Source organism: Miniopterus schreibersii (genome assembly GCF_964146895.1).
Source record: "Miniopterus schreibersii genome assembly, chromosome: 2".
In the NCBI taxonomy this organism is placed as follows: Eukaryota; Metazoa; Chordata; class Mammalia; order Chiroptera; family Miniopteridae; genus Miniopterus; species Miniopterus schreibersii.
The window spans coordinates 128,554,755-128,576,586 of record NC_138102.1 but is presented as its reverse complement, the minus strand read 5'-3'; the positions used below and the strand labels follow the sequence as shown (position 1 = coordinate 128,576,586).

The following is a 21,832-nucleotide window of genomic DNA, read 5'->3' as shown; positions in this document are numbered from 1 at the left end:
TGTATCTTAATTTGAGTTTATGGGACTATAAAATTAGTGGTTAGGAGTTTCATTAACTGAATGTTTAATGTAGCTATTTATAATTTTATTAGTATTACATTATAAATACCAAAGCAGTCCTATAGAATTTTTATATCTCTACTTTAGAAACTTGTATTTTATATACTGGAAAGTTTAAAAATTGTCTAGAAATCAAAACTTGTCACTTCTCAGAAGGAGACTTGACTTTGGATGGTGAACACATAATAAAATATACCAGTGATTTTCAGCCAGTGTGCTGCAAGAGGCACACTGGTGTGCGGCAAGAATTTTTAAAATATACAGTACCTAACTATTTAGTCAGGTGCACTGACCTCTTTTCCCTTAGATTGTCAAAGAAAAAAATGACAACAGCCAACACAGCAATAGCCATCTGGTCTGAATGAATCAAAATTATACCTTTATTTTTTTTGTCAGATTGGCAAAAACCATTTTTTGGTGTGTCACACAATTTTAGTATTGTATTTGTGCCATGAGATGAAAAAGTTTGAAAGTCACTGCAGTATGCAGGTGATGTATTATAGAACTGTACACTTGAAACCTATATAATTTTGTTAACAGTCTCACCCCAATAAACTTAATAAATAAAAAAATTAAAAACCGTGTCACTCTTCCATTTCTTTAATAGCATTTTATTTTACAATGTTTACATTTAAAAAAACTTAATTGACCAATCTTCTACCACCCAGTCTGAGAAGTTTTATAATATTGGAGACAGTAGCAGTGCAGTTATGGAGAGTGGTTGCTAAGTAAAACTTTGAATCTGAGCTCCTCCATTTATTAATTTTGTGATGTTGGACAAGCTCTTTAACCTCTCTCTTGCATCTTATGTGAAATGGGAATAATAATAAGACTTGTAAGATTGTTTTAAGAGTTAAATATTTGATATAAAGTATGTGATAGGTACTTAATACATGTTAGTTTTGGTGGTGTTTTTTTATTTTTTGTTTTTTTGCATCTTACATTTAAAAAAAAAAAGGAATTTATTTCCCCAAATGATTGCCTTTGAGGAGAAGTGACAAGTGATACTGGTTTTATTGAAAATGTAAAATCTTTGCAGTTTAAAGTTGGAAGAGACCAGAAACTTTTTCAGAGTTAAAAAAACAACAAAAAACCTGTCCTATCTCTAAAGGTTTGTATCTTCTAATTTCTGAAAATTATCAAGGAATGCATTTTGCCCTTAGGTACTTTTGTTCTATTTAAAAATCGGGGACTGGCTTGCAGTAACTGCCCTTAGATTTCCACTAAGCATTACTTTTCTCTTGTTTATTCTGTTTACCCTTAAAAACTGAATTGAAACAGTAAAAATCTTCAATATGTTTTGATGGTTAATGAGGGGGAAATGTCTTGCAGTGGACAACAGATGAAGACTTAACTGAAGCAGTTCATTCTTTGGGAGTAAATGATATTTTGGAGATAAAATTTTTTGAAAATCGGGCAAATGGCCAATCAAAGGGGTAAGATTTTTTTCCGTAATATAAGTTAGTAGCTAGTGATTACGGTTTTGGGGTAAGTTTTCTTCAAGTTAATGCTTACTATTTGCGTGTGTAGGGTGCTATATTATCCACATTGGCAGGAGGTTCTTGGGCAAAGATTTGTACTCCATTTGTGTTGTGATCTAGCTCACTAAAATTAGTGAAGCTGGAAGTGTAGAGATTATGTTTGTTCTTTAATTTTCCTGAGTTTTCTCCATCTACGGTTGAAAGGATTATTGAGATGACAGTTTGAAGAAACGATACTATCCCTGTGATTAAAGGGTGGGGGAACAGGGCAACAGGACAGTAATGTAACATGGAGGTTTTGCTTTATTTTTTTAAACTGTTAAACTATACAAATGCGATAAGGTCATTATAGGAACATTATAAAGGATATTCAGAAGTAAAAAATAAAAAGCCACAATCTAACTATCCATAGAGGATCACTTTTAACATTTTAGTGAATATACTTTCAAGTTTTTTCAGTGGTTGCTAAGTAAGACTTTGAATCTGAGCTCCTCCATTTATTTTGTGATGTTGGACAAGTACTTCATATTTTTATTGCAAAAAAAACCCAGGATTACAATTCATATGTTTTATAATGTGTTTGATACAAGGAGTAAAACAAGTATTTATCAGTAAATACACGTTCTCTCTAATGTCTTAATTCTTTCCATTATACTTTATATGTTACTGTAGGTATTTTACCATTCTTAGTTTTGGTTATTTGGGTTGTTTCCAGTCTTTGCCTTTTATAACTGTGTTATAGCAGGAATCATTTTATATAAAACTGTCTTCTGAACGTATGCAGTAGCCTCCTACTTGGTGTTCCTGCTTTCATCTTATTCTCCTAAAGTCTATACTACACATAGTAGAAGTTGAAAAAAAGTGACATCAATATTCATCTGCTCGGAATTTTCTAATGGTTTCTCTCTCACTCAGAGTAAAAGCCAGAATCTTCACTATGGCGTACACACACTATGTGATGTTTCTCCACCACCTCTCTGACATTATCTCCTACCACTCTTTGCTTCCTTACCCTGTTTCAGCCACATTAGTATCTTCGTTGTTTCTGAAACATATTCTTTTTTTTTTTTTTAATATATCTTCATTGATTTCAGAGAGAGGAAGGGGGAGAGAGAGACAGAGAGAGACAGACAGACAGACAGAAACATCCATGATGAGAGAGTCATTGATCGGCTGCTTCCTGCATGCCCCCAACTAGGGAACGAGCCAGCAAGAGCCAGCAACCAGGCATGTGCCCTGACCGGGAATCGAACCGCGATTTCCTGGATCCTAGGCCAACGCCCAACCGCTGAGCCAAGCCTGGCTGGGCATGAAATATATTCTTTCTTAGGACCTTTATTCTAGATGTTTCCTCTTTTGGTTTATTTTTCCCCCCAGATATTCACATGGATCTCACTTCATTCAGGACTCTGTTTAAGAGTTCCATCCCTGCCCGGCCGGGCGTGGCTCAGTGGTTGAGCATCGACCTAGGATCCAGGCGATCGGGGTTCGATTCCCGGTCAAGGCACATGCCCGGGTTGCGGGCTCGATCAATGACTCTCATCATTGATGTTTCTATCTCTGTCTCTCCCTCTCCCTTCCTCTCTCTGAAATCAATAAAGATATATTTAAAATAAATAAAGAAAGAAAGAAAATGGAGTTTGAGTCTTGGTTTAAAAAAAAAAAAGTTCCATCCCTGACCATCTTGTACAAAATTTATTTTTTCTGTTACTAGTGTATTTTTGTTTGTGTATTGCCCTGTCTCCCACTACATTATAAACTCCATGAAAGCAGGGATTTTGTTTTGTTCACTATTGTATCCCTAGCCTTAGGATGTTGCCTGGCAGGTAGAAGGTGGTGTGTTGCTCAATAAATATTTGTTAAATTAATGAGTTCATTAAACTGTTCCTAAATTTAATCTTGCCTCAAAGCTGCAGAATTTTTTTGTTGACCAGAATGAGGGCTCTAGCTAACAATCATTTTGAACATTAGGGAGAAAGGAGTTCTAAGCTCCTAAAAGTCCTTCTGATCACCTAGAATATACTATAGCTGTGCAAAATTATTAATCATTTTTTCATTTTAAATGTATTTTTCTTAATTGTGATATAATTCAGATACCATAAAATTCACCCTTTAAAAGCGTTCAGTGGTTTTTTTCGTATATTTACAAAGTAGTTCAACTATTTGTATCTCATTCCAGAACATTTCATCACCCCTAGAAGAAATCTCATACCCATTAGCAATCTGTCTGTACGGACTGCCTTATTCGAACATTCCATATAAATGGAATCATACAATAATAAATGGCCCCATGTCACTTATTTAGCATAATGTTTTCAAGGTTCATCCATGTTGTAGCATGTATCAGTACTTAATTCTTTTTATGGCCACATATTTCATTATATGGATGTACCCCCTTTTTTATTTTACCCATCATTTGATGGACATTGGGGTTCTTTCTACTTTTGCTAATTATGAATAATGCCCCTATGAATATTCATATACCAGCTTTGTATGAACATAATATTTTCAATTCTGTTGGGTATATATATATATACACCTAGGTGTGGAATTACTGGATTATGTGTTGGCTCTATATTTAACTTTTTGAGGAATTGTTAGATTGTCAAAGGGGCTCTGCCACATTACATTCCCATCAGCAGTGTATGAGGGTTTCAGTTTCTCCTCATCCTCACCAATACCTGTTGTCTTTTTATTAAAGCTTCCGTAGTGGGTGTGAAATGGCATCTCACTGTGGTTTCGATTTACATTTCCCTGATGGTTGATGATGTTGAGCATCTTTTCATCGTAGCATTATTCATAATAACCAAAAGTGGAAACAATTGTCCATCAATGAATGGATTTTTTAAATGTGTTATATCCATATGATAGAATATTATTCAGCCATAAAAAGAAATTAAGTACAGATACATGCTACAACATGCATAAACCTTGAAAACATGATGCTAAGTGAAAGAAACCAGTCACAAAGGACTACATATTGTATGATTCCATTTATATGAAATGTCCAAAATAGACAAATCCATAGATTCAGAAAGGGGATTAGTGGTTGCTTAGGGTTGGGGGATGAGAGAAAATGAAGTGACAGCTAATGGGTATAAGGTTTTATTTTGGTGTGGTGAAATGTTCTAAAATTGTGATGGCTGTGAAATTGTGAATGTACTAAAAACCACTGAACTGCACACTAAATGAGTGAGTTGTATGGTATGTTATTTAAAAAGTTAAAGGTGAGCCCGGCTGGGCGTGGCTCAGCAGTTGAGTGCCGACCTGGGATCCAGGCAATCGGGGTTCGATTCCTGTTTGGGGCACGTGCCCAGGTTGCGAGCTTGATCCCCAGTTGGGGGCGTGCGGAAGGCAGCCGATCAGTGACTCTCTCATCATTGCTGTTTCTGTCTCTCCCTCTCCTTTCCTCTCTCTGAAATCAATAAAGATATATTTTTTTAAAAAGTTAAAGATGAAAGTATCAACTTACATAGTTTTAATTTAAGAAATGTTTTCTTAGATAAAATTGAATTCAGGCTATTTCCTTTTATTTCCTTTTTAATAATAGTAACATTAACCTCTCCTCACTTTCTATCCTCACCCCTTTAAACAACTTTTAGGTTTGCTCTTGTTGGTGTTGGATCTGAAGCATCCTCAAAAAAGTTAATGGATCTGTTGCCTAAAAGAGAACTTCATGGTCAGAATCCTGTTGTAACTCCATGCAATAAACAGTTCCTGAGTCAATTTGAAATGCAGTCCAGGAAAAGTAAGCAATTCCTCTGAGGCTTTTATTAAAAGATGTGTATTTTAATCAGTGTTGCTAGCATTTATTAGATATTATACTAGAAAAGTCATTTTAATATTTAGTTTGTTGGAGAATCCATTTTAGAAAGTCCATGCTTTACATTTGATTTAATTACTGGTTATGACTGTGGTCCTATGTGCTGGAAACCTACTCCCATTTTTCTCTAGGTGTCACAAACCCAATATTATTCAACAGTGTGCAAGTTCTGTAGCCCTGCCATTCTTGTCCTGTCATTCCCATCCTAGAGAAAGGAAGAAACTACATTCTAATCCTTAGATTGAAGGAAACTTATGTGGATGTGTGTTATGGTGGTGGAGAAACCACTGATAACCAGAAAATATTCGTTGATTTCTGCTTGGCACCAAGACCTTTCACCACTTGGTAAAGTGACTGTAGAAAAGATTTGCCATTGCCCACTATGAATGCTATCGCTTAAAGAGATAAAGTGGATGATCATGTAATTGACAGAAATTCAAGTGGTTGGTGTTTTTTTAATGTTTTAGCACTTAAGGCTTAAGTAACTAAAGACTGTTACAAAATTTAAAGGGTTTGTGCTTAATGAAATTAATCTTTCTGTTGGAGAATTTTGGTCTTGGCTGCTGCAGAGAATACTGTATTTTGAAAGTAACTTATAATCTATTCATTGGAAATACATTTATGCCTGGATATTTTGAGACTTCAAAAGAACTTAGATAGATGTGAATGTTTTCCTAATGAATACTTCTCAAGTAGTTTGGATGGTCCCAAGGCATATCTGCAAATTAGTATATAGTATAAATGAACTTTGAAATATGGTTGTTTCTAATAACAATGGTTACGTTTCGGAGAACTATTTTAATAAATGCTATTTATGAGTATTTGGATATTTGCAGCTACACAATCAGGACAAATGTCTGGGGAAGGTAAAGCTGGTCCTCCAGGAGGCAGTTCACGTGCAGCATTTCCACAAGGTGGTAGAGGACGGGGCCGTTTTCCAGGGGCTGTTCCTGGTGGGGACAGATTTCCTGGGCCAGCAGGACCAGGAGGGCCACCCCCACCGTTTCCAGGTAAAATTTTTCTTAAATTACCATGGATAAAATGTGTCTATCTAATACCTCTTTTCCTTTTCTCTCTTTTCAAGTAATGCATTATTGATGTGACTTACTCTCCTTGTTATGCTATTTTTGGAATCCAGGAAATTTGATCAAGCATCTTGTTAAAGGAACTCGGCCTTTGTTCCTGGAAACTAGGATTCCATGGCATATGGGGCACAGCATAGAGGAAATACCCATTTTTGGCCTAAAAGGTCTTTATTTTTCTCCAAACTTGCTTGACTTATATATAGAATATTTACATCCGTCTTATTTTCTTACCTCTTAAAAAATTCTTTCAAGACAATTTTTCCTTGTTTCACTTTCTAGCTTGGCATCAGAGTAGAATATAAGGTGGGTGATTTCACTGTAAGAAATGTGTGTATGCTGAAAGATGGAAACTATCGCTAAGCATTGTTGTCTTTAGTAAAGTTTTTATTTCAATAATTTTTCTTAAGCATAAATTGAGGAAGTTAAATTTGTAAGGATATACTTTACCTTTGTAGTTAGTGTAGCATTTACTATGTGGGTTTTATTTAAAGAGAAAGAATCTTGCTCTGAGTTATGCTTTAAAAGTATAATGTTGGCAGAAAGGTTAAAATACATTATTGAAGTGTTGTTGTTTTTTCTCTCTCTCCCCTTTATTCTGTAGCTGGACAGACTCCACCACGTCCACCCTTAGGTCCTCCAGGCCCACCTGGTCCACCAGGTCCTCCACCTCCTGGTCAGGTTCTGCCTCCTCCTTTAGCTGGGCCTCCTAATCGAGGAGATCGCCCTCCACCGCCAGTTCTTTTTCCTGGACAACCTTTTGGGCAGCCTCCTTTGGGTCCGCTGCCTCCTGGTCCTCCACCTCCAGTTCCTGGCTACGGCCCCCCTCCTGGTCCACCACCTCCACAACAGGGACCACCTCCACCTCCAGGCCCCTTTCCACCTCGCCCACCTGGTCCTCTTGGGCCACCCCTTACACTTGCTCCTCCTCCGCATCTTCCTGGACCACCTCCAGGTGCTCCACCGCCAGCTCCACATGTGAACCCGGCTTTCTTTCCTCCACCAACTAACAGCGGCATGCCTACATCAGATAGTCGGGGTCCACCACCAACAGATCCATATGGCCGACCTCCGCCATATGATAGGGGTGACTATGGTCCTCCTGGAAGGTAAGTTAGTATGTATCTTTGAATGTAAACTTTGTAAGTTTGGTAAAAGATACTGTATACTCCATCACTGAGGTTTTTAAAAAATTACGGCCTTTTCCCCAGATATTTAATTTTCTGTGCTATATTCTCTTATTAGAAGAGGCAGTATGGTATGGTAAAAAGATACAGAACAGGGTTGAGAATACTCCACCTCTGCCACTTACATAGCCATGTGATTTAGGGCAAGTCACTAACTCACTGGGGATTCATTTCCTCCATATGTTTTTTAAAAGTATGTTTTTTCTTGAGTGTTTTGGAGAGAGAGGGAGAGGGAGAGAGCTATGGGGAAACATTGATAAGAGAGAAACATCAATCGCATCAGTTGGCTGCCTCCTGTATACCCCATACTGGAGTTTGAGCCTGCAACCTGGGTGTGTGTCCTGACCAGGAATTGAGTCTGTGACCTCTTAGTGCATGGGACAACATTCAGACAGCTGAGCCCACACCGGACAGGGTTACATGTACAACTTTTTTTTTTTTTTTTTAAATACATTTTTATTGATTTCAGAGAGAGGAAGGGAGAGGGAGAGCAAGATAAAAACAGAAACACAGAATCGAACCTTGATCTCCTGGATCATAGGTCGATACTCAACCACTGAGCCATGTTGGCTGGGCTACATGTACAGTTTTTAAAGTTGTCAAGTAGCTTTAGAAAATCTTGGCATTTTACTCATTTTCCCCCCAACAAATATTTACACTTATGGAGTACCTTTTATTTTCCAGATACTTTTCTAGGGATTTGGTGGCAAACTGGATAGTCTGAGATCTTATATCTTATTATCCTTCAGTTGTGAGTTGGGCTCTCTGCTTAGAGTATCCAAACGGAATGAAACCAGATTCCTGTCCTTGATAGTGTAGGCTATATTTTGCAGTCAACATTTTGTGTGTGTGTATGTGTGTGTGTATTCATCAAAAAATTTATATCTGTTTCTGTGTGACTGAAAAATAATATATTGTAGCTGTGTAAATATGTCATTCCTGCCCTCCAGAAAAACAAGATTTCTAAGCTGCTACTTCATTTCAGCTATAAGATAGTGGTATAAGAGAATTTTGGTTAGATTTGCTTTCTTTGTAGGAGAAAAATAGCATGCTTCAATCTGGAAAAGTAAATACTTAGATCTAAGGTATTTCTCAAAAGCATCCAATATGAATTGCTTTATATATTGTTAAGACTAACTTAGAAAATCTGTTGAATATGAGGTAAGGTTTATTCTGATTTTATAGGGAAATGGATACAGCAAGAACGCCATTGAGTGAAGCTGAGTTTGAAGAAATCATGAATAGAAATAGGGCAATCTCAAGCAGTGCTATTTCAAGAGCTGTGTCTGATGCTAGTGCTGGTTTGTATATTTCTTCCTGTATTAATATTTCTTATTTATGTTATTAAGATAACCATTTACATATAGTAATTTTTATATTCCAAAATCATTACCTATGCTTTATTTAAAAGGTATTGAAGAAACCTATGTGTCACAGTGTAATGGAAAAACTCCTAATTTAAAAATTCTAGATGTAGGTTTAAATCTTAGCCCTGACATTTAATGAGTCAGGAGCCTTAGAGTCACTCATTTATTATCATATTTACAAAATGATAAACTTGCTTCACACAGCTGTAATAATACCAGATTGTGCTAATTTTGTGCACATTTTTAAAAGCCTTTTCCAAATGACAAAACACTAAAAAAAATTAAGATACCTTCTGTGGTCATTTTAAAGTTCACTTCTTGTATAGAATGCTTTATACTCCTACTGCAGGTGGTTTGGTGGTATTTTGAAAATAAAACTCACTTGACTTCAATCCCTCTTCTCCTAACAGGTGATTATGGGAGTGCTATTGAGACATTGGTAACTGCAATTTCTTTAATTAAACAATCCAAAGTATCTGCTGATGATCGTTGCAAAGTTCTTATCAGCTCTTTGCAAGATTGCCTTCATGGAATTGAATCCAAGTCTTATGGTTCTGGATCAAGGTAAAACTTTCCTGTCTCATTTCTATTTAAAACTGCTACTTTTACAAATAGAAAAAATGATGTTTGGGACTTTAAAATAGGACTTTGATTGTACTTATTACTGTTTACTCAGCAATGAAGAGGTTGTTTTTGTTGTTTTTTGTTTGCTTTTTAACTCTAAATCAACTGTCCAGTGTTCGTTTGCTTAAAACCCTTCAAAGGCTTCCAGTTACTCTTAGAATAAGACTGTAAACATTGAGGTACTGTGTGATACAGTCCCTGTCTATCTGTTCAGCCTCATCGTGTACCTCTCCTCTTACTTACTATTCTCTAGCCATACTGGTCTCCCTTCTCTTTCTCAAGCACTTGATCATCTCACTGTTTTTGTATTTGATAGTCTTTCTGTTAGGAGCCCTTTTCTTCAGCTTGTCACCTGGCTTTTTTTAAAAAATAAATGTTTTTATTGATTTTAGAGAGAGAGGAAGGGAGGGGGCGAGAGAGAAATCCATTGGCTGCCTCCTGCACGCCCCCACCTGGGGACCGTGCCTGCAACCCAGGCATATGCCTAGACCATGGGATGATGCTCATTCAAGTGAGCCACACCAGCCAGGGCATGGCTTCTTATATTTTTCATGCCTCAACACAATCTTAACTTCTAGCAAGGGTCTTCTCCCAGGACATTTTGTCATGTTTTGTTATTTCTTTCGTAGTGCCTACTATAATCTATTCCATTTATTATTAACTCACACTTCTTTTCACTATACATGTTGAAAGGTGGAAGGGGCCTTACCCATACTATTAACTATAATATTTCTCTTTTTTAAATAACTTTACTGGAGTGACATAGAGTCAAGTGTACATCATCCACATATTGTGTGTTCACCACCAAAAGTGTAGTCTCCTTTAATCACCATATATTTGACCCCCTTTACCTTCTTTGAAATCCTCTTACCTCCCTTACCCTCTGGTAGCCACCATACTGTTGTCTGTCTGAGTTTTGTTTTTTCAATAAATTTTTATTGATTTCACAGAAAGAGGGAGAGAGGGAGAAACATCAGTGATGAGAGTCATTGATGGGCTGCCTCCTGCATGCCCCCTACTGGGGATCGAGCCGGAAATTGTGGCATGTGCCCTGACCTGTAATTGAACGGTGACCTCCTGGATCATAGGTCAATGTTCAACTACTGAGCCATGCTGGCCGGGCTGCCTGAGTATTCTGTTTATTTGTTTGTTGCTTTCTGTTTTATATCCCACATATGAGGGAAATAATATGGTTCTTGTCCTTTTCTGTCTGACTTAATTCACTTAGTATGATACTCCCATGATCCGTCCATGTTGTTGCAATGGCAGTATTTCATCCTTTCTTATTATGGCTGAGTAGTATTCCCTTGTGTATATGAACTACATTTTCTTTATCCAATCATTTACCAAAGACCACTTTGGTTGTTTCTGTGTCTTGGCTACCATGTATGATGCTTCGATGAACATAGGGGTACATATATCTTTACGAATAAATGTTTCCTAATTTTTTTGGTAGATACCCAGAAGAGGTATTCCTTGGTTGTATGGTAGCTCTAGTCTTAATTTTTTGAGGAACCATTGTACTTGTTTTCCATAGTGGCTGTCATTACAATATTTCTAATGAATATACAGAATGGATGCTAAATGAATATTTCTTGAACAAAGGAGTTAATGGATGAATTATCTATTCTTAGTTTTTTTAACTAGGTAAATTCCATTTTTTAGCATTACTGCTGACCTTGAAATTTTAAATGTTTTTGAACGGTAGATCTTTAATCTTCACATGATACTCTTAGATCTGTCTTTTTGTGTACTTTATCTGGTGGTAGAATCTTCAAAAATTGAGGAAAAGGAGGTTTTCATTGTCATGGTCCCCAACTTTATAATTATTACATTGTGACCCAGTGTAAGGACTTTTGTATCTCAACAAATTAGGCATAGCTGATAAAGCCTTCTTTTAAACTTTTTAAGTCCAAAATAAGCACCTAGTAATGAATTTCAAATTTAGAATAGAATTTCTAAAAGTATTTTAGGCAACATACTTTGTTAAATTACCTGTGGGTGTGTTTTTTTAAAAGCGATTTATGAGACATTTCTCTTTATTAAGTAACAATGTAAATAGTATCCCAGTCTTTACTAGTCGTCATAATTACTAGATTTTCTTCTTTGCTTCCCACCACTCTTCCCAGCCCTGCCAGCAAACATGTATATATTATTAGAAAATTTCTTAGAGGAGTAACATTTTGGTTAGGTATAAATGTAAAATTGATACTTACATATAGGTTTAGGTAACCTGTGTTAATAGGTGGTAATTTCTGTTTAAGTCTCATTGTATACTGAGTGATTTCATGAATTTTATATCTACAGAACTACCTTTTATATATTCTTTACCTTGAAACAGAAGTCCTTTGAAATTTTCTCTCTTACCTTTCTCTTTATTATTTGGTGAACAATACATGTCTGTTTTAGACTACCAGTTAAAATAGATAAAACATGATATTACGTATTGCCCTGGTGTGACAGGTTATCAATATTTGGGTGAATATTTTAAAATGGAATTTCTAGTTCATGCTTGTAGGTGAATTGGTAAATCATTGATAGTTCAGGGTATCATGAGTCTGAAATTGGCTTATAAAAAAATTTTTGCCTTAGATATTTTTACACACAAAAATATTGAAAATCTTTTTAAACTATCCAATTATGGAGAGCATTAATCCAGCAATTTCTTTTAGAAGACGTGAACGATCAAGAGAGAGGGACCATAGTAGATCGCGAGAAAAGAGTCGGCGCCATAAATCCCGAAGTAGAGATCGTCATGATGATTATTATAGAGAGAGAAGCAGAGAACGAGAGAGACACCGGGACCGAGATCGGGACCGAGACCGAGAGCGTGACCGAGAGCGCGAGTATCGTCATCGTTAGAAGGTGGGTATTCCTTGTTCTTGTTGTATTTAGTGTATGCATTATTAATGGTAATTATAACTCCGAGGCTATTGTTTATACAGTATATACCTACATTTTAAATGGTCCAACTACTTGTTCTGAATTTAATCTTCTGGAACCATCTGAGACAAATGACGGGTAAGTAATGACAGGTAAAAAAAAAATTTGACCTCTAAGTATTGTGTTGCTGTTACAACTTTTAGCTTTCAGATTGTTAAGGGTCTTAAGAAAGCAAGAAAATAATCAAGAGGACTCATTGTCTACTTCTAAAATCTATAAATTGGAATTCTCTTATTCACATAATTTACATGTGATTTAAAATATATAATACAAGGAGTTATTTCATATATATACATATATATAAAATGTGCTTGGACTTTAAAAAATAAATTTAAAGTTTCTCTCCTGGAACTAACTCTGTCCCTAAAACTTTTAAAAGTACAGGATGGTTTCTCAACATTGAAAGAGCTTTTCTACTTTTAAAAAAACAACTTGTAGTAAAGACACTTTTACTAGCATCTGGTTTTTGTTTTTAAAAGAGAAAAAAAAACGACAGCATCCTTTAATTCGCAAAGAAGAAATGAAACTTACTCCATAAAATGGCTTCAGGGTAGTCCATATCTAAGAATTTTTAATTGTATCAAATTATACATCCCAGGTTAGAATAACCTTGAAATAATTTTCTTTGATGTTTCATTCATAACCATAATCATTGTCTTTTTTTCTGTATTTTAAAACTTTCTTGTGTACATTTTTCATAAAGTGGGAAGAGTTGTCTGTTTCTACTTCATTTTCACGTGTAATTTTATTTTTATAACTGTGAACAGCATTTATTCATGTGAAAAGTGGGAGGGAGGAGGGCACTATAAAGGCTGGTGCATGTGACACAAAGGCTATTCTGTAAACAAATATTTTTCCGTTATATGTTGGTGGCATATTCAGATTAGACTAAAACAAACCCCTTGAGGTAACTACTCTTTACACAGTTATTTCCCATAGTCATGGGAAACATTGGAAATTAAGTGATGGTAATTGTTAGTATTTAAATTGTTATGGACAAAATCGAAGATTTTACCAAGTGTATAATTTATGATAGAATAGCAGTTTCTTTAACTATAATAGACACATTTTAACAATTGATAATTTTTGGGGTAATTTAGCAAATAAGCATGTAGGCCTTATTTTTATGGTACCCAATACGCTATTACATTATTTGCAGTTTTAAGGGCACTTTGAAGTGAAAAGGCCAGTTTTAATACTCTTCCTTGCATTTCAAATATGCATTTTGAATATTTATCAAAGTTTTAATTTTAAAATAGTCCTCTATGTATTGTATTATAGAACTTAAATACTTCTCAAAACATTTCTTTAATATGATGCAAAATATCTTTCACTTTTAAAATTAATCTTATTGAAATCAATACTGTTTTTCTGGATATGAGTAAAGAATTGAATGTTATATCATGTAAACTTAAACATTAAATTTTAAAGAGACAGGTTTTTGTCCCCCTGGGTTGAATAGATGTGATTTCATCTTATGAAAAACTTATAAGTGTCCATCAGTTGCTTTAGATGAATTGTGGCCAACTTATTACTTGAATGCTTATCAGCCATTTCATTTATATAATGGGGTACAAGACCTACAAGTCATATTTTTATTTAGACTCTGTTATCAACAAGATTCTATTTATTGAAGGCATGGTAATAAAACTTGCATATATTTTCAGTCATCTCTTAAGATTGGATGTCTCCATCAGGGGCTTCTGAGCCAGTTTGTACCCAAAATTAATTAATGAGGTTTCTTACTGGTTCTATTTAAATTAACATAGTCAGCCAAGTAACTCCTTAAAGTTCATTGTTGATTTTAAGTACTTTGAATTAACTAACATTACATTTCAGTAATGGGTACACCTAACTATATCATGGCTTGAGTTTCTTTAGATTCAGACATTAACTATGAATTCCTAACTTGCAAACTATTGTTGACATTTTTCTTAATCACTGATGTGTACCATACCAAAATTTTCATGTTTTGTTTGTACATTAATCAGAATTGAGTTGTAATATTGTTATGTGCCTTCATCCAAGCAAAAATTTTACATAAGCATTTCCAGTGCAAACATTTATGTTATTCTGGAATATTATATCTTTGCTATAGCAAACTTATTTATTGAGAATGAATAAAGGGATGGGGAATGGGATTAAATATAATCAAGTGAAAAACTTTTAAAAATAAACAGCTATCTGCACATTTAATCACCTGAATAATAAGGTCTGTTGACCTTTTTAGAAGTTTTAAAATATGAGTCCTTTTGAGCTTTCAGGTAAATCTTAAATTGACCAAATGGAGTAAGAGTAACTTGGAAGCTAAAGTGAATGTCACTAAGTCTGTATACAAATAAAACAATGTAATCTATTAAAGTGAATGATGAATGGCTAAAAGAGCAAGTTCTTAATTTAACTGGAAACATAATGATGTTGGCAAGCTGTAAATGTCTGTCCCATCTTAATTTTTTTTGTGTTTGAACTGTTGGTAATGTTAATTGCATTCTCTCATTTTAAAAATGTATTAGCTTTTATTAAAACATATAATATCTAGGTTCAAATAGATAGTATTTCAATGGGATATCAGTATTGTAAATTTTTGGTATGTAAATACATTGTGCTTTATATTCTGTAATTTCTGCCTCTATTCTCAGACCACTCTGAGCAAAACAAAAGTATTTCAGTGTTTTAAGATTGTACACTTAACAGAAATAATTTTGCTTTCATAGTTGAGTTATTTTCATATAGGTTGCATTCCACTTATTACTTGTTTGGAACAACCCTACTCAGTAAATTCTGTTAAGTCACTTTCTCTTTGTGTACTGAAGAGTTGAAACCAAATTATTTTTTTTTTAAATACTCTTTATTCATCTCTCCCTTTCCCTGATAAATGAGGTTTTTTATATTCTCAAATCATTATGCATTTCTTTGATAAATTTAAGCATCATGTATGGAATATGGATTAAATAACTAACTTTTTATTGAATGATTACTTTTGCCATAAATATTATGATCTTAGATGTTACTGTACAAGATTTAGGGTACTTTGCATTTCTTACTCAGTTTATAGTTTTTCATTAATTTGGGGAAAACAAAAGCCAAAACAAAAGGTTTTTTTATGTTGTTTCATCTTAAGAGTTAGTGTTACTTTGAGGCTTATGTGAAAATTAAATTCTCTTTAATTATCTGATGAATGATACTAGTGGTAATTAGATTTAAAAATTATTCTGCAACTCTTAGGTAATCTGAGATCTGCTTTGTATTGTCCAGCTTTGTGTTTTCCCTTATATCCTAACTGCCTGCTTCTTCTGGCTCTCACTTCTTTCACTCTTAATTTTCCTTGCTTTTAGTATTATTTGCAAAACTTGTCTGACTAGATTACATAGCTATCTTAATTGAAGTGCAGAAGGGTAGGAAGTGATCCCTTGAATGAATGTATATAGTGTGTTTTTGCTCACTGTGGTTTAAGAATATGGTTGTTTACAAACAATGTTCCCTCTTTTAAAAAAATTCCATGCCAATGTGAGTCACTTTGCTCTTTCACCATCATCTTAGTGTGAAGTTTATTATTATTGTTCTAGTTTGTAAATTAAATTGTTCTGAATGAATAATGTTTTGAATGAATATTTAGTTAGCATTGTTTAACAAAAGCCTAATAACCAACAAGGCCTAGGTTTGCCTTATATGCTATCCAAATTTACTAATTTGTTTTCTGTGGTAGCATGTTTTAACTCTCAAAGTGAATACTGAATTACACAAGCAGCTTATTTTGAAATGTCCACTTCGTGAAATTTTGAGGACAAAGCTGAGTTTTGTTTGACTGTGGTGAAGTTCATTTTTATTTAGTGAAATGCCTAGAACAACAATCATGTAAAGGTTTTATAGTGTAATAAAAGGCTTTAGTTTAAATGAGGTAAGTACTAACTCTAAAGATAGTAAGACAAAAATACAAAATGTTTTGGTAGTAAGGATTTTTTTGTAAACATCTACAGTAGACAGAATTTTGTGCAATATATACTAGTCAATGCAGGAAGGAATTTTGATTTTTAAAAAGATTTAACTTATATTTAGATACTTCTGTTTCTTTTGCCCACCCTATCTCTATTCCTCTTGTTAAGGAGAAATTTTGAGGTAAAAGAGAATTTAATTTCACTGAGTTAATAAAAGTACATCTCTAAAATTATATTAGAATTATTAAAATTCGATATATTAATGTAAAAATCTATAAAGAGCCATATCAAATATACATTTGGATCTTTTACTTGAAGGATGAGTTTGCCATGAGTTTGAGATACTGATGCTAACAAATTTGCTTAGTTTCTAACAGAAACACTCGTGATTAGTTACTATTGATTTAATCTTACATTAATCTCAGCATGCAGGTGTTTCTGTTCTGAAATTATATTTAGTCTCATTTTACAGATTTTATTTAAGGAGCTGTAGGTTCCATTTGTCATCTTCATTGTTTAATAACTGTTAACATAGATCTTCCTTTTATAACTGATAGCTAAAGCAAGTAATTGTGTGGCTTTGACATGAAAAAATTTGACCAAATGGTATTCTGAAAACAACAGCATTGAATGTATTTGTCACTTTTAAGCTTCTTTTTGATATCTTTGTTTATGTAGATGTCTACTTAGAAATTTGAAACTATAATATGGAATTGGATTATTGGAAATGGGTTGTATTGCCTTCAAAATTGCTTTCGTTTGAGATTGTAAATTTTGTATTTTCAAATGGATAACTGTAAAGTGTTTAGAAATAGAAATAAAAACTGTCAGAATATCCCCCAGATTTTTATGTCTGTATGGTGAAAATGAGAGGTTTATTAATAGTAAAGTTCTAACTATAAAGTATAATCATGCAAAAGATGGGTGCATTCGTCCTGGATAAAGGTGTGTGTTGTAATTTCACGAACAGGATTTTCTACATTAAAAGTAGTAAAATTCTCCACTGGAGTGATAAATGATAAAAAGTTGCAGTGTATGTCACATGATTTTTGGAAGGGTTGGGTATTTTTGTTTTGCTCACTGTGACTTTAAATAATTTTTCCCTCTTTATGACTTATCTCTCCCAGCATAACAAAAAATATAGATTTATTTTTTAGTAATCCGTTTTTTCATATTCCTTATCTCTTTAATACTGTGATACTAGTTTTTAAAAGTGCATTGCAAATAATAAAATAAAACATTAAAGCTGCCTTTCTAGATTTTTTTAATGAAATAATTCCACCAAAAGGTTCAACAACAATAAAATAAGGGTACAATAACAGGTAACATTAGAAATGGTTTAAGTATCTCTTTGAAAAACATGGGCAAATGGAAACTATTTAAGAGAAAGTCCAGGATTATAACATTGTTTTTTCCTTCTGCAGTTATAAAAATTTAGGTTTTTTACTGCTAGGCAATGTGAATGTATATTTGTACTGATGCTCTTAGGATTCTTAGAGCCTAGTGGAGAGGAAAGGACATAAAGGATAAAATTTATAGTTTGATAGAATATTAATTACTCAATTGTAGAGCAAAAATATTTCTTAATTTTATGGCAAAATGTCACTAAATATTGTGCTCTTTTACCTCTTACTACATCATCTTATTATTGAAATACTCTCTTGGGATTTATATTTTAAATACGTGATGTTTTAGTGATCACTTATCCAAGTTAATTGATTGTCTCTTTTGTGAATCTCTACTTGAAGTTTGCACAATTATGTATTCCAAAAATTTTAGTTTATCAAATTTATTGGGGGTTTTTTTCTTCATGTGAGTTTTCAATGAAATTTATCACTGTAGATTCCTATTTAGCTTGTTTTTGGTTATTTTATATATTACATTAGATATTTAAATATAGGAGGATTAGAGTGAAAGTAAAGTAAATGTTTTAAATTTGTATTACGTCTGAAGATTTGTACGTGGATGTTATATTTATTTAAATGTGCATACTGAGCTATATATTTACAAATTTTGTAACATGGAGGACCTTTTGATTGATAACATTTGCAGAAGTTCCTGTATGCTGTCAAATACAACTAATTTGTAAAATAACTTACTGCATTTTATATTCAGTTCGAATTTAATTGTTAATGCATTCTATAGAATTTGTGTTTGAATGAAAAATATTTACATTAAAATCATTCAAGCATTTTTAAAATTTATTTTTGTAGTGTGCATACATTAGAAAATGACTTATGTTTCCACCATCACAGAAACAGTAGCTGCTGTATTTTCACTTCTGTTTCAGTCATTAAATTTATAAGGCAATAAGGTCCAAGAAGAATGAAATCAGAATGTCTGAAGTTTTAATCATCACATAAATTGGGAGCATTTCTCCACCACAAAGGCAGCTACTGTTTCAGTTAATTCTTTGTGTTAGAATACGTAACAGTGAAATAGATGCACGACTTGTGTATGTATAGTTAAGCCAGCGTTTTTCTGTGTATTATGGGGAATAGCAAAATCTACATCACAAATTTTGACACATTACAGCTGAAGGAAGAGGAACACCTTCCAAGACAAAACAGTCTTCATGAGGGAAACATGACGCTTGTCCAGCAGTTTGCTTCTTGTGATTGAACTGAGCCTGTAAGGATTCATGGATAAAATGAACAGGAATAGATCTGAATAAAGCAAATCTGCATAAATGGTAACCAGTAGCTCTCCTTTTATTTTTTATGTTGCTTAACTGTTTTTATTTGAGGAAAACCTGTGTGATTTAAAAAGTTATAGCTTTTGCAACTTTATTACTGGTTATATACTTTTTGGCCATTATAATGTGCAAGCAACTGAAAAAATGTCAAGTAAATGCTTGTTTTTATAGTAGTTTGTTCTTGTTAAAAATGTTCATATGATAATGTCTGTAAACAGCACCACTTTGATTACAATAGATGTAGTGTTGTAATAAACTGTTTAATGGGGCTGATGTGTAAAGCTGTTCAAGTTATTTGATGTTTACACCTCAGGGAAAGTCTTGTGTTTAGCAATATCTAAAGATAATGTTACTATGACATTTATACTGTCCTTTAAAAAAGCGTTGCAATAGCATTTTTGGATATGCATTAATCTAATCTTGCGGTCAGTGAATTAAACATACTAATTAAGTGTCTGTTGCCCTTGGTTTTGATATTAGGATAGGTGATTACATGGATATTTAATATTTCTATATTCTGCTTTTCTAGCTGTTTTTACCTAGTTAGCTTGTGATTTTGCTGAATGGTATGTAAACCTGTAAAAAGTGACATTTCACAACAATTCAGGCAATGTGTTAGGGGTCAAAACAATTCTGTGGTTTTAACATTTTAGTAAAAACCCATACGTTATTTGCTACAGTAATGCAGCTTAATCACAACACAGATGTACTGAAATGCTTAATTGTAAACTGCTGGCATTGAAGAAATATTTTGACACTTCCGACTTGATGCGGCAGTTATTTGTGGTTTTATATTGATAGTGCTTATGGTTAATTTTTGAAGCCATGGGCAGTGTAAATACAGTCATTCAGCAGATTTGAGTAAAGAGAGCCTTAGTTTTATTTTCCGGTTACTATATAGATTTCTGATGGGTGTGATGTTTATTAACGTCAGGTTGTATTCTCCCGTGTGTGTATTGGGAGGTTATAGGTATACTCTATCTCCATCGTTTAAGGAATTCTGTGTATTTTTATGCAAACTATTGATTCATGGTAGAGTTAATCAAAGATTTTTCCCCCAAACCTGCCTTGCATATAGGCCCCCAGTATAAGCACTTGCCTAGCATATGTTCTTAATTGCAAAATTAGCATAGGCAGTGTCACCTTGATTAGACATTTTATAGGAAGGTTATTTTGAATCACTACAGAAATTTGAACTAACATCCTTAAGCAGGTTATAATTTGCTTTTAATGTTTTTAAGATCTGATTGTCTTTGAGAGGTCTTCTGATAATACACATTGGTTTTAAAAAGTATCGCCAAATTTTAGGACAATGCTTGAAGTATTTTTAGGTATCCTAGATATTATGTCATGTGCAACTGTAAAAGCCTTCCAGAAATTTGCACTGCAGTTCCTCACTTTCATCTTGTGTGCTGTCACAGTAGTTCTTACAAAATTAGCTGTTTCAAATTATTCATATTATCAGTTTTATTTTACAACATTTCGTGAGAGTATTTATGCATGGGATCATTGGTGTTTATCAGAACTGTTTGCTTTCAAAATTTTTAAATGTTTTATCTTGTTGAAATGCATTTGCCCTTTTAACATTATTTGAGGGTTGTATCAAAATTGATTTTCTTGTTTTGTGTATAGGTGTTCTAGTTTTTATCATTTTCTAGTTTTTGATATTTTAATTACAATGCCCAATGCAAAGTATGGACATAAATATATTGCAAAGGAAATTAGTTAATAGTAAGCTTAAAAGGTAAGTAAATATTCAGAGAATAAAAATTTCTCTGAATGATGTTAAAATGGAATCATAAAAATCCAACTGTGTTTGAACTTGAAGTGAAACTGGAAATTTTATGCTAATTAAATCCTTCATTTACTTTCTCAATTTTTATCAGTGGAACCCTTTAATTGCTCATTCTATGTCACTCTCTTCTCCCTACATGGCTGATCTCATTACGTGACTTGTTACAGACAGTGTGAGTGTGCTAGAATTGCTTGCTGCTAGTCCAATATTTTTAAGTGTTGTCAGAAGGAAATAACTTCTTGGTTTGACCAGTTAAATTTTACAGTCGTGTTCTACCTGATAACACATGAATGTATAGCTATAAAGGTGAAAATTGCAATCCTTGTTTTATTTATATCCCTTCTGTTGTCTATGGGCTGATATGATTTGAAAAATACTTCTTTTTTTAATGTATTAAAAACAACCCAAAGAGATAAGTCTTTATTTACATAGACACCAAAAAAAAAAAGAGAGAGAGAGAGAGAGTAAGTCCTGGAGACCTTTCGTTTTTTTCGTAGTAGTAATTATAGTGGATATGAAAACAAATGTGAGTTTAATTTTAAGCCATAGCATTTATTGGTGCTATGCAGTCACATTCCTTTCAGTCAGTAAAGTTATGTGTGAGTGATAACAGCACCTGAATGGTATTGCTTCTTGAAGCAACACTTTGAATTGAAACGCGCTGCCTTTAGTTTAGTTAGAGGACATATATTGTGGAAAGAATATTCCAGTGTAAATTTGGAAGTGTTTATTTTGTCAGTTTTCATAAGCAAGATTTGGACTAAGTTGCAGTGGCTGGTGATCATAGTTTAGTTCATTTAGTGTCCCGTTTACTTAGCATATTCTTAAGCAGTTAACTAC

The 21,832-nt window shown here is 33.8% G+C and overlaps 1 protein-coding gene across 4 annotated transcripts in view; it reads left to right on the top strand.

The window, feature by feature from the left end:
- The window catches only part of CPSF6 (cleavage and polyadenylation specific factor 6), a 30,430-nt gene extending 9,357 nt beyond the window's left edge, over positions 1 to 21,073 (top strand). The window contains exons 3-11 of one of the 4 annotated variants that reach the window (XM_081129742.1): positions 1,393 to 1,496; positions 5,144 to 5,289; positions 6,201 to 6,374; positions 6,503 to 6,613; positions 7,051 to 7,555; positions 8,819 to 8,934; positions 9,411 to 9,564; positions 12,297 to 12,489; positions 19,038 to 21,073. In XM_081129742.1, coding sequence (XP_080985868.1) covers positions 1,393 to 1,496; positions 5,144 to 5,289; positions 6,201 to 6,374; positions 6,503 to 6,613; positions 7,051 to 7,555; positions 8,819 to 8,934; positions 9,411 to 9,564; positions 12,297 to 12,486 — 1,500 coding nt within the window. In that variant the 3' untranslated portion in view covers positions 12,487 to 12,489; positions 19,038 to 21,073. The remainder of the gene's footprint in view (positions 1 to 1,392; positions 1,497 to 5,143; positions 5,290 to 6,200; positions 6,375 to 6,502; positions 6,614 to 7,050; positions 7,556 to 8,818; positions 8,935 to 9,410; positions 9,565 to 12,296; positions 12,490 to 19,037) is intronic. The other 3 variants (XM_081129743.1, XM_081129744.1, XM_081129745.1) reach the window with 3 other exon arrangements.
- Positions 21,074 to 21,832: the final 759 nt, after the last annotated feature.